The sequence below is a fragment of the Rattus norvegicus genome, chromosome 20 (assembly GCF_036323735.1).
Source record: "Rattus norvegicus strain BN/NHsdMcwi chromosome 20, GRCr8, whole genome shotgun sequence".
NCBI lineage: Eukaryota > Metazoa > Chordata > Mammalia > Rodentia > Muridae > Rattus > Rattus norvegicus.
The window spans coordinates 30,398,359-30,411,462 of record NC_086038.1 but is presented as its reverse complement, the minus strand read 5'-3'; the positions used below and the strand labels follow the sequence as shown (position 1 = coordinate 30,411,462).

At 49.3% G+C, this 13,104-nt stretch overlaps 1 protein-coding gene across 2 annotated transcripts in view; it reads left to right on the top strand.

Annotated features, from left to right (window-relative positions):
• Col13a1 (collagen type XIII alpha 1 chain) overlaps positions 1-13,104 on the top strand; it is a 140,057-nt gene that overhangs the window by 55,338 nt on the left and 71,615 nt on the right. The window contains exons 3-4 of one of the 2 annotated variants that reach the window (NM_001109172.1): positions 3,581-3,588; positions 11,630-11,656. In NM_001109172.1, the coding sequence (NP_001102642.1) occupies positions 3,581-3,588; positions 11,630-11,656 (35 nt within the window). Of the gene's footprint in view, positions 1-3,580; positions 3,589-11,629; positions 11,657-13,104 lie in introns of those variants that run through there. The other variant, XM_063279469.1, reaches the window with a different exon arrangement.

Genomic DNA, 13,104 nt, shown 5'->3' with positions numbered 1-13,104 from the left:
ATAGAAGCCAGGTTCAAAGCCAGGCTAAGCAGTGTAGAGTTTAAAGCTTAAAAGGGAAGGCTGGCTAAGACTTGCAAGCCAGGCCAGGGTATGGCTTTATACCCAGCACTCTGGAGACAGAGACAGGTAGATCTCCAAGTTAGAGGCTAGCCTGCTCTACAGAGAGAGCTCCAGGCCAGCCAGGACTACATGGAAAGATCCTGTCTTAAAACAAGGATAGAAACAAAAAGAGCCCAGGTGCTGTCTAAAGTGTCTAAGGTGACAAGTCACCATTGCCTACAGTGGATAGTTATGAGTGCAGCCAACTTTTCTTCAAACCTCACGACCTCTTTATTTCAGCTTCATTTGTTTGTAACTTGATTGCCAGGCGCTCCCCTCTGAAGACAGCAACATTGTGATACATTGTCAGGAGAGTAAACAAAAGGTTTGAAAGCTCAGACTCCACCTCAATGAATAGGGCTGAGTCTGCCACTCCCACCCCAGGCTAGTCCCAAGAGCTGATGTGATATCCCAGAAACCTAATTAGCATTGTGCTTTGTGTACGTGGTGTAATGTTGATAATTAGGGATTTGGTGAATGAATGAAAGACGTTGAGCACTTGGCAGATGTTGATCGAGTAAATGAATGAACGATAGGCGTTTTCCCAGGGTCCTCATGATCCACTAAGGCTCTTTGGATCTTCCCCAGCTCTGTCACAGAGGAGGCTCTAACTTCTCAGCAGGAGGAAATGAGCTATTCCTCTCTAAGTCACCAGAGATCGGCATCAGGCTTCTAGATAACACATAGGTTTGGGTCTTGTTGCTGTTTCTGTTTATTGCAGTTTTTCCTTCCTCAAAGGGCCTGCCTGTGTGTTCTTCATCTTCATATAGCCATAACCTGGTAAGAAGCTATTGAAGAAAGGCCACTCAGAATTCTGGCTGCCCCAGGTTTCTTCACAGGGTCTGGTTCTGCTTGTCTGTTTAGAAGAGGTAAGACTGCCTTGTTCAGAGGCCAAGGTGACAGGTGACAGGTATGAGGAGCACAGTCTTAGACAGGTTTCTACTCTGGACGTCTATTGTGGACCATCCCTGGACATCCTGTTACAGCCTACTCCATCCTTCCTGGGTGACCTGGAACAATCTACATCGCTCTCCCATCAATCTACTGTCCCCATGGCCTGAAGCAGACATGGCTGCCTTCTTCCTTCTTCAGATGGGGTGATGTGGACAGTCACTCAGAGTCCCCATGTCATGAGCGTCGGTGTATCTGTTAGGAGGGTCCCAGATGAGGAGTCCAAAGGCTGTTCGCGTCCTTGCCCAACCTCCTAGGCCCCTCTGTCCCTAGTCTGTCTAAAGTGGAGTTGATGATGCTTTGAAGTGGCTGTCCTCTGAGTGTCCTGACAGAGAGATGAGCCAGTCACGGGTCACGTGACCACACTCGTGAGTCACGTGACTGACTGAGCACAGACATGTGACATGATAGCCCTAGCACACTTTGCAAAAGGGTCAGCTGCCCATCCACTGTTTGCTGAACACAGCACTGGGCAGGGGCTCTGCTGTGAAATCCAGGGGTCCCCCACTGCAGGTCTGTGCAGTGGTAGGAGGTAGGAGGGCAACCATGTTGGATTCTCTCTTGACCTTCCAGAAGGATCCATCAGAATGATGGCAGTCTCCCCCACTGATAGAAAAGTGTTTGTCGAGGACAAAGCCTCATCTGTCAACTTTCTGAATCTATTTCACACCAATTCTCTCCAGTCACTGTATGCATCCTGGAAATCAAACTCAGGTTATCGGAATTTACCCACTAGCCACTCACTGAGCCACCCCATCCTCCCACGGTCTCGTGGGCTTTGCTTGGTGCTGTGACAAGATCCCTGAGCTAGCAACCTCAGGAAGGAAACTTGATTTTGATTCGCAGTTTGCGGTCATCATTCATGGGGGGCGGAGGGGGCATAATAGCAAGAGCTTCCTGTCAGTGGTAACACAGTGTCTGTGCTTAGGTCAAGGAAGCAGAGGATGAATCCTGAAACTTCCTCCTAGACAAGCCCAGAGAGGTTGGTCTCCTAGGTGATTCTAGATTCTGTCAGTACTAACCACTCCCCACGCCCTCCCATCATCGTACCAGAGGGGCGTCCCCCTCACTCAGGTCCCTGTGAGTGACATGTTGGGGGTAGTGAGAGCTTGGTAAAGCAGAGTTCCCTGGGAGCACATTCTGAGTGAGGGGCACATTGTAGACATGGGTCAGACACATTCCTGGTTTACTAATACCAGGCAGGTCCCCCACCAGAGCTTCACTCTGTATCACGAGGATCATCCCCCAAACTTTCGAACTGGGAGTCAGGGTCCTGTCAGATCTAGGCTGGGCCTATCTGCCCTTCCTATGGCCAAAACATCCGAAAATTCCCAGAGTCAATTTTGTCATTGTTGAACCAACCAGGAGATGCAGACTACACACACAGGCAGCCTATGTTATTTGAGATAGTGGCAGGTTCTGGATGGCATTCTCCTGTCCCTCAGCCTGATAGGTCCCAGATGCTCTCCCTCCCTGACCCATGCTGCCCCTAGCCTGGTCTAGCACAGGACTACCCAGCCAGAGGCCAGCATGAGACAATCTGTTTCTTCCTGGATGGGGACCAGAACACAAAATGATACTGGCAGAGGAGAGAAAAGAACATGGACTTTGGGGTCGTAAGGAGCCAGGGGGTGGGGGTGGGGGACATCAGACAATCATGCTGACAGAGCATGAAAGACAACAGAAGTAGCTTCTAAGCTGATATGGTCAGATCAGCAGGGGCTGAGGGAACACACAGGTGGGACCCCTCCCCTAGGGGCCATGGGGTTCCATAGCTCCCTTCTACTGAAATGTCCTTTCAGCTGCCTTCCTTTCTTGCCCTCTTGGCTCCCACCCTCACAATGCCTGAACTTGTTAGTAATCAGACAGGGCTGTTGAAGTCCAGTGCAGGAGGAGGGAAAGTGGACAGGGAAGGGAGGGGAATCTGGTGGAGAGAGAGGGACTGGGCAAGACTGAGAAGTGGGGGTCAGGAAAGCACCAGTGGGCGGCCGACCCAGGAGGGTAAGAAGACATCTGACTCAATGTCTAACAGAAACCAGGCCAGGCTGATAGACATCAGGCTGGGAGGGACGGAGTGTGCACACCCTGCCCCCCACCCTGTTTGCTCCTTTTGCCAGTTTTCCACTGCGTGTCCTAGGAAAGCCTGCAGGAGCAGTGAGCGGGCAACACTGTCTGTCAGTCTGTCTCTCCAGCACCTCCTCTGGCCTCTCTGAAATGCTGGCAGGTCCCCAAGAATGCAATTTGACAGGCAGGAAGGTACGGGGTGGAGACCAGTAGACCCCTCTCAGGGCGGGGCCTGGGGTCCAGACCCCTGCGTTTCTCATCCAATAATAAAAATATGGAGAGAAAAATAAAGAGGAAATGAATTACGCCGGCAAGAGCGAGCCAGGAAAAGACAAACTTTGAAGACCAGATGGAAACCTCTTTGCCAAAATAAAAAAAATTTCTTGGATGTTGTTTCTAAGGTGACCTCCCCACTCCCTCCCTCTGGCAGCAGTGACACTGACCAGCCCTTTTTTCTCTCTTTCAGGACCGCCTGTAAGTACAGACCTCAGCTGCTCCCCGTGTGTGCTGTGCCTCAAAGGCCTGTGTCGTCTCTGGTAACAGGGCCCTGGGTGGAGAGCTGACGTCCTCCAGGAGAGTACCTCTGTGCCCAATCAACGATCCCCGAGGGATGTCTGCCTGTCTGTCATTTCATTCTAGAAGCCTGGCTTACCCCGTATTGGCCTAGCTATTTTGTCTCCCCCCACCCCCGCCAAACACACATACATACATACACACACACACACACACACACACACACACACACACACACACACACACCCCAGCACCATCACCATCACCACCATCACAACAACAAAGACATGGCAGAGATCAGAGAGGAAAGATTACCCTGCTAGGTTCTACCTTCCTCCCCCAGTGTCTTTGTCCCATACAGAAAGCAGGGCAGGGCACAGCTCCAAGCTGGGGAGACCCAGCAGTGCCATCCACACCCCTGCGTGGGCAGCTCCATTCTAACCAGGCCCCGAGGGGGCAGCTGAGGCTACTGGTGGCAAAGGCATTAGAGGCGACATGTCCCTTGTTTCTGGGTCTTAGTCCCGGGGTGGGCAGGGAGCTGGAGCTCGTCCAATCCTGGAGAAGAACCCAAGGAAACACCTCCCTAAGATAAAGGACCCAAACCCAGAATCACATGCTCTTTGAGGAACAGCATTGGATAGTTCTACAAAAGACCCAAGGGTAACGGGGTGGGGTGGGGTAGGGGGACACCCGGGGACTGGCTCTGAAAGAGCCAGCCTCTTCACATCAGATCTTTCTCAAGGTTACTGAAATCTACCCACCTCCCCCTTTTGACCCTCCCTCCTGAGTGGCTGGGAGGTGGCTTTGGGCCTGTGAGGACCCAGTGGAGGCCAGAGGAAGAGAGTCCCCTGCTTGTCAAAGCAGTGCACCTGACTCTTCAAAGAGACAGTCGCTTAATACTCTGTGGTTACGCTGAAGTCCCAGCCCCTGCCACCACCCCTACCCCAAGAATCCTGCTACCACCTCCTCTGGTAGGGCTTGGATAGCAGGGCGGCCAGGGAGGAAGATCCTTATTAGGGTTGGTTTGGGGACATCAAATGGCCATTTCTGTCACCCATCTTTCAAGATAAGTGGCGTTGCCTGGGGACGTGGCTGAGTTGGTAGCATGCTTGCCTAGCATGCGTGGAGCTCTGGGTTCAATCCCTGAGTAAATCCCCACACTTGGGAGGTGGAGACAGGAAGATCCAAAATTCAACATAGGGAGTTCAAGGCCAGCCTGAGCTACCTAAGACTTGGTCTTTTTTTTCTTTAAGGAACTATGAAAGGCCACCTGCTGGAATGGGGCCATGTATCCTCCCCCGTTTTTGAAGGCAACAGTTCATACCTGCCCCATCCTGAGGACCCTCCATAGGTGGCATTAACCCTGTGTCCCTCAACAGAACTTCAGCATCTATCTTTGTCAGGATTTTATTGCTGCGGCCAGAAAGCAGCAAGGGAGGAAAGGGCTTACAGATCACAGCCCATCAATGGAGGAAGCCAGGACAGGGACACAAACAGAGCAGGAACCTGGAGGCAGGAGCTGATGCAGAGACCGTGGAGCAGTGCTGCTCACTGGTTTGCTCCCCGTGGCTTGCTCAGCTTGCTTTCTTATAGAACCCAGGACCACCAGCCCAGGGATGGCTCCACCCACAATGTCCTGGACCCTCCCACTTTGATCACTAATTGAGAAGATGCCTTATAGCTGGGTCTCATGAAGGCATTTCAGCACCTGAGGCTTCTCCCTCTCTAATGACTCCAGCCAGAGCAGCATCCTGAGAGTTGGACCAGTTTGTCTGGCAGATTGTTCCCAGTCAGAGTGGGTGTTGTCACTCCTGGATTCTGGGGACTGGCAAGAGAAGTGGGGTACAAGTCCCTGCTCTTACACTCTCTACCTGCCTAAGCTGTGTCCTCCCTTGAACTCCCAGGCTTGAAGCGTCCTTAGCCCTTGTTCTCTTTGCTTTCTGCAAAGTAAGGATGTTGGTGGCCAGAGGTGAGGGTTGGACAGATGGCCATCTGCCACCCTGTGGGCAGTCTCTCAGGGGCTGGCTCTGTACTCCAGTGAAGAGATCCAGGTTCCTGTGGGCACAAGGTTGGCACTCACCGTGGAGGATACATTGATATTGTAGCAGCAATTAGCAAAGAGGAGCAAATTGTCCTTTCTCACTGTCCCCACCCTAGTGTCCAGGACAGAAGCCCCCAGCTCCCACCCACTCCCAGCACTTGAATTATAGGACCACACAGCACCCTCTGGTTTGTTTTTTTTTAACTCTGTAATTCCCATTGATTAATTTATTCATTTATGTCTACCCTACCTCATTTTGGAGGAAAGGAATTTAAAACTATGTCCTAGTTAAGTTTTTGTCAATTTGGCACAAGCTAGGTCCTATGGGAAGAAACTTCCCTGTTGAAATAAAAAAATAGCTTCATCAGCTTGACCTGTAGGCAAGTTATCGCCTTGGTTAGTGATTGGCATGGGAGAGAACCCGCCCACTGTGAGCAAAGCGTGGATAGGTGGTCCTGGGCTATACAAGAAAACAAAGCGAGTAAGCCATAGGAAGCAGGCCAGTCGGCAGTGCCCTCCTGTGGCCTCTGCCTCAGCTCCTGCCCCGAGTTCCTGCCCTGACTTCATGGCGGACTGAGATCTCAATGTATAAGCCAAATAAACCCTCCTCACTTGGTCGTGGTATTTACTACAGCAACCGAAAGCAAACTCCACAAGCCAGGGAAAGACATAGGAGTGAGGAGTGGAACAAAAGAGGTAGAAAAAGATTCAAGCGCCCTATTGGTCAGAGCAGTAAAGAAAGCTGCCTTTGCAAAACTCGGCCTACAGTTAGGTAGGCAAGCATTGGCCACTCAGTGAAGCCTGGCTCTTCCTGGCTCTGTACCTCCCACCCCAGGGGCAAATGTACCCTCCTAATAACGGCTCATGCTGGCATGTGCTTGGCACTTGCTGTACAGGGGTCCCTGAGCTGGGTGCTTGTGATACGCTAGTTTATTTCATCATAAAAGACAGGCGTTACTCAGTTACTGTTCTCCCATTTTCAAGATGAGGAAACAGAGGCACAAGGGCACCAAGCCACTTACGGTCACCCTCACTACTCACATAGTAGGTGCAGAGTCAAGATTGTGCACAGATAGGCTGGCTGCACAGTGCTTGGTCCTAATCCAGAAGATTCTCTCTCTGCTACTGAAACGCCTCCCCAAGTGCCACAGCTCAGGCTCGGCTTCTTTTTTGTAATTTAAAAAAAAAATTGTTTTCTTAGACTATATCTTGATCGTGTTTCCCATAATTCCTCCCAGATCCACCCCACTACCACCACCATCTAACTTTATGTTCTTTCTCTCTCGCTTGCTTTCAAAAACAAACAAGAAACAAAAATAAAAACAATCGAGAAACAACACACACAAAAGCCCCACAAAAATGAAAATCAAAACAAACAAGCAGAAGACCCACGAGACAAAAAAAAAAAAAAAAAAAAAGCCACAAAAAAAAAAGCAAAACGAAACAAAAGATCCACAAGAAACGCCACTGAGTTTGTTTCGTGTGGGCCAACTACTCCTGGGCATGAGACCTGTGCGGAAGTGTGCTTAATACAACCAACGATGCTCCATTGGAGAAACACTGCTTTCCCCTGTGCCACTGGGTGTAGCAAACGTTTCAGGGCTTCCCTGCCTTACACCATTTATGCTCCCAGATGAAAGACACACGGCCTTTCTATGTTAATAAGCCTTAAGCAGCCCAGTAGCCGGGCAGCTGCCTACCCTCCATGCTGTTAGACTCTGCTTTCCCATCGGTAACCCCCAGTTATCACTATTGACTAGGTTCCGTCTGGGCTGCTCGTAACTCCAACTGGGCAGCATTCTCTTGGCCCTTAGCCCATGGTTGATCTCCTCCTCCCTCCTGCATGTTCTTCATGGGGCTTCTTCCTCTTCCCAGCTCCTCATCCTCCTGGCTCTCCAAACCTGAGAAATCTAAACTCCACCTATGTGGAGCTATAAGCTGTTGGCATCTTTATTTACCAACCACAATTAGCTGGGGGCGGGGTCCCTCGCTGTCTGACCTGTGTGCAGTTTCTGGAGGACCCAAATTAGCATTAGAGGACAAGCAGCACTAAGCCAAGCCGCTGCAATTGGGTGTCAGTTGCAGACAGCTCCTGGGTTAGGGTGTGGGACACTGTGTCTACTTCCCCTCCCAGTTCTAAGACCCCGTCTCATTGGCTTGAGCCTACACAGATTTTGTGAATGTTGCCGCAGTCTCTGTAAGTTCATATACATTGGTCCTGTTTTGTCTAGGAGACATTGCTTCCTTGGAGTCAACCTTGGCTCTTAAGAGTCTTTCTGTATAGATTCCCAAGCCTTGAGGGGAAGTGTTTGAAGGATGTTCCAGAGTCTCTCAATCTACGCATATTGTCCAGTTGTGGGTCTCTGTGTTAGCTACCCACTACTACAAGCGGAAGCTCTTCTAACATGGGTTGAGCTGATCTGTGGCTATAGCATATGTTGTTTTGTTGCTATATCCCTTTGTCAGAATAATAGTAGGTTTTGGTCTTAGGCCTATGATCTATGCTCAGGTTCTGGGTCACCTGAGCAGGGTGAGGTGTCCCATCTGGTGGAGTGGATCTTAAATCCAGTAAAAACGTGGTTGGTTACACCTACAGCATTTATGCCGTTATTGCCCAAGTATATCTTGCGGGCAGGTTGTTGTTGTGGGCCTCAGGGTTTACAGCCGGGTTGCTGTTTACCTTTCTCCTCTAGCAATGTGCAGGGTGCCTTCCTGTACCATGAACACTTGTCAGTAGGGTGAGGATTCTAGTTAGGGACCAGCTTGACTTCTCTGTTTCTAATGTCATGAGTGTTGCCTCCATCAACAGGTCCTTGCTGTTGCTGTGGAGAGCAACTGGTAGTCTTGGCGATAGCCTGAGATGTTTGGGTGTTCCTCGGGCCACAACTCAATAATGTATAACTTATTCCTGGTGCTGGAGGTTTTATTTGGTGGCATAAGATGTCTAGTGGAAGCATTCTCTCCCCTCTTGGGTGACTCCATTAGATTCCTTTCCTAGATGTTTATATTTTAAGATGCTTCTGCATACTGTGTTTGGTTTCGGACAAGGGACCTACGTGCATATTTTTACATCTCAAAGCAGGCCTGGCCTCCAGATCCTCCCAGCATCCCTCAGTCCCTACCTGGCACACCCTGCCCCCAACCTGAACCTTCCAACCCAGGGGCTGGGCTGTCCCTCCCCCAGTGGCTCTTCCTTATATAATCCAGACATTTTGCTCACTCTCTCTGTGTGTGCACCCCTTGTCTCTTTCTCTTCCTCCTCCCCTCTCTCAGCAAGGTGACTCCCCAGCCTCAGTCCTTGGGACCAGTGAACTCACTGAGAGCAAGTCCCCAATAAACCTGCCTATAATATAATCCAATCTGGTTTGAATTGGCTCATTCACCAGCAGAGAAATAACCTGTCACATACTAGCAGGCTTCCATGTCATTTTTCAAATGGCCTTTAGGATCCCCCATTCCCTCCCCCATTTAATCCTCCTATTCTAGCCCCCCCCACCCCTGTGTCACTATATTCTATTTCCCCTCTCTTGAGAAATCCTCTCCTCCCTGCTGGTTCCTTACAAGGTACCTAACATACAACATTTGTCTCTGGGCGTCTGGGTTACCTCACTCAGGATGACTGCTTTATCCATTTATCTGTGAAGTTGATAATTTTATTTTTCTTAACAGCTGAGAAATAGTCCATTGTATAAATATACCTTGTGTGTGTGTGTGTGTGTGTGTGTGTGTGTGTGCGTGTGTGAATGCACCATAGCTTCATTAGCATCCATTAGCTCTAGGCTGACCCAGTCTCTGGCTATTGTGAGTAGAGCACCAGTGAATCTGTATGAGCAAGCGTCTCTGTAGTAGGGTGCAGAGCCCTTCGGGTGGATGCCCAGGAGTGGTCCAGCTAGATCTTAGAGTAGATCAGTTCCCAGCTTCCCCAGGAACTGCCATGCTGATTTCCGTGGTGACTGGACAGGTTTGTAGTCCTACTCACGATGGGTGAATGTTCCCTTTGCCTCACCCCACATGAGCTGTCATTCTTTTTATGGATCTTAGCCGTTTTGACTGGGGTAGAAATCTCAAAGTAATTTTAACTTACGTTTCCCTGATGACTAGGGGTATTGGACATTTAAATTTTCTTAGACATCTGTGTTTCATCTTTTAGATCATTTTTTTAAATTGGCTTATTTGCTTCCTGATGTTTGGATTGTTTTGTTTGTTTGGTTTTAGTTATTTATATATTTTAGATACTAGCCCTCAGTTAGATGTACAGTTGATAATGGCCTTTTTCCTGTTTTAAGCTGCCGCTTTGCTCAAATGACAGTGCCCTTTGCCATATAAAAATGTATCGGCCTTATAAGGTCCTGTTCATTAACTGCTGGTCTTCCTCCTCTCGCAGACTCGGGGTGTCTGGTCATATATTAAGGTCCTAGATGCATTTGGAGTTGAGTTTTGTGCAGGGCGATAGTCGTGGAACTGTTGTATTCTTCTACCCACACACATCCAGGTTGGCCAGCACCACTTACTTGTTGAGGATAGCATCTTCTTCAATGTCTATTTTTGAGTTTTTGGTGAAAAATCAGGTGTCCACGGGTATGTGAAATTGTGTCTGGATATTCAGTTCAGTTCCATTGGTCAACTCAATTCCTGTTTTTATGCCAGTACCATGCTGGTTTTATTTATATAGCTCTGTGACATAGCTTGAAGTCTAGGATGATGATACCGCCAGCAATTCTTTTATCATTTGGAATTGTTTTAGCTGACCGGGGTTTTTGGTGGTAGTAATTGGTGGTGATGGTGGTGGTGGTATGTGTGTGTGCACCCACGTGTGTGAGCACATGCTTGCACCCACATGTATATATGTTTCGTGTGAAGTGGATGTTTTTTTCAATGTCTGTATTATATTGGTACTCTGCTATGGATTGCATTAAATCTATAGATTGCTTTTAGTCGAATGGCCATTTTTACAATATTAGTCCTACTGATCCCTGCAGTTTCCGCTCCTAAGAGGATCCCAAGAGTCTCTCCCCTCTTGGCAGCTGTCAGAGCAGAAGCTCAGCATCCCTCTTGGGTCAGACCTGTCTGAGGCCAGGGTCCAGCTCAAGAAAGACACCACTCTCTCAGGATTTTGCAGGTTCCTCAGGGATTTCCAGGATGTATTGCTATGATGGAAAACGTAATTGATAGGATAGTCACTGGGTAATTTCTATTTATTGATGCATTTACTTATTTTGAGATAGTCTCACTCTGCAGCCCATGTTAGCCTAGACTTCATTAACCTCATGCCTCAGCCTCCCAAGTGCCAGGATGACTCCAGGCTGGCGCACCCTCCACTCCCACCCCCACCCCCTGCCCCCATCCCCCACCCCTCACCCCGGTGCTGACCTATCACAGACTGGGTGATTCTTCTATTTCCTGCACCAAAGTAAGTCCCACTGTCTCCCTCCCAATCCTCTGTGGGTTTTCCCCTTCGCTGTTCCCATGCCATCAGTATAGACAGGGTCTGTGCATCCAGAGCATCCTAGTCAATGGCGGGCTCTGCCCTGTCCCTGGCTTCTCTTCTAGGATGGAACAGGTTACACAGGGGCTGGCTGTCTCTCATCCCTGCCCTCTCTCAGTCCGGTACAGTCAGCCGAAGAGATGTTCTGAAGGGCTCAGAAATGGAGTGGGGTGGAGGAGGGAGCTGAGCTAATGAGAGCCCAAGCCCTAATGACCCTTGAGTCATGGGAGGGGACATATCATCTTTCTGTCTCCTTTTCCTATTCCAGAGCCTGGCATATAGGAGGTCCTGCTTCCCTGGTTTTACAGCTAGATGGCTGACAGAGAGGAAGCCCCCATCCCTGCTTAGTTATTAAAATAACAAGCTCCCACAGTGCCGGGGACTTCCCTGAGGTCACAGCTAACAGGGGAATGTTATGCCATTAACTTTTTATAACTCTGACCTCTGTTAACTTCACTCCCATCTCTTTGTTTCAGGGCCCCACTGGAAGACCTGGACTCCCAGTAAGTAACTCATTTCTTGTCTCTCTGCCTCCTTTTCGTGTGGGTGTTGAGCTCAGGACCCATGGGCATTTCAAGTGCTCTCCTGTCGACCATACCCCAGTTCCCATTACCTACTTTCTCAGATCTAAGTTGGGTGGCTAGTTCACACAATTCTCTGGAGTCTCTAATCCATGGTTGAGGGTGAAGCCACTCCCACCCTCCACATCAGAACACTGGAGGGTATCTGGGGTCTGTAGCTCTAGCTCTTGGTATTCTTCCTTGGTATTGTTCTTATGCATGCAGACCCAGCAGCAGACCCTCTAAACATAGGAGCTCTTGTCCAGATAGATAGTTCTGGAATGGGGGACTGGAGCAACTGGCCAGTCCTTGGGTCATTCCCAGCCTTCTTAATAGCAGATTGCATTGTTCTAGTCTTCCTATGCCTTCTAGGGAATGGTGGACTCAAAAAACTTTGTTTCTCCTCAGTTACCATAAGAAGGCTGTGCTGAGGAACCGTAGGGACTGTGGGCAAAAGTGGGTAGAGATCGTGTGACTAGCCATCTTGTTACCTGATGACTAGCCACTTGAAGCTTTCACAGGTGCCAGGCATTCTGGGTATCCCCAGCCTTGATTGCTCGATAACTCAGAGGAAAATAGAAATAGCTCAGATGAGAGAGAATTCTCAGCTTCGTTTAGTGAAGGGGGGAAAAAAGGGCTCAGCCTCCGAAGGATAAAATGCATCGTCCAACCGATCTGAGTCCAGTAGTGGATCGTTAGACTGCACACCACTGAGCACAGCAGTTTCTTGTGGCCCATACCTGGCATTTGAGTGCCATCTTTAAAGCCTTCTAAGACATTGTTCTGCGGGATCCAGCTTCAATCAATGAGGTGAGGATTGATTATAAACCCTGTGGGCTTTGGAGCAGGGTGTGGCTCAGGAAAGATGCTGTAGCCAAGCAGGGGGTTAAGGAAGGTCACAGATAGGGTTTTGAGGTAGGGCACAGAGGAGACATCTAGGTAGAGTATGGAAAGGATACAGGGGTTGAGGGAAGGCTTTCATGGGGACACCTGTTGATACCTGTCTTCCCTTGGCTAAAGGCCACTTCCACTGGATTCTAGAACCGTCTGGGTATGAATTATACTGTAACCTTTTGACCAATCCAACAGTTTCTAGAACGAATGGCCAGTGACTTTTTTTTTAGTAAAATACACATGGAAGAAGGCTCAGCGCCGAAAGCAGAGATTTCCCCAGTGCTCAGGAGGACAGTGACTCGGTCCGCGAAACATAAGCAGGGCAACAGTCAGATGACTGAGAGGAATGTGGGCAGGTTTTATTTTTTCTTTCTTATAGCATCCACCTTTAAAAGGCATTTAGGTGCAATTCACAGAGCGGGGGACGCTACTGAGTTTCCAGCTGCTGGCCTTCCCATGCTTGTCCCTAACCTGAGCATTTTATGGCCAGGGCTGCA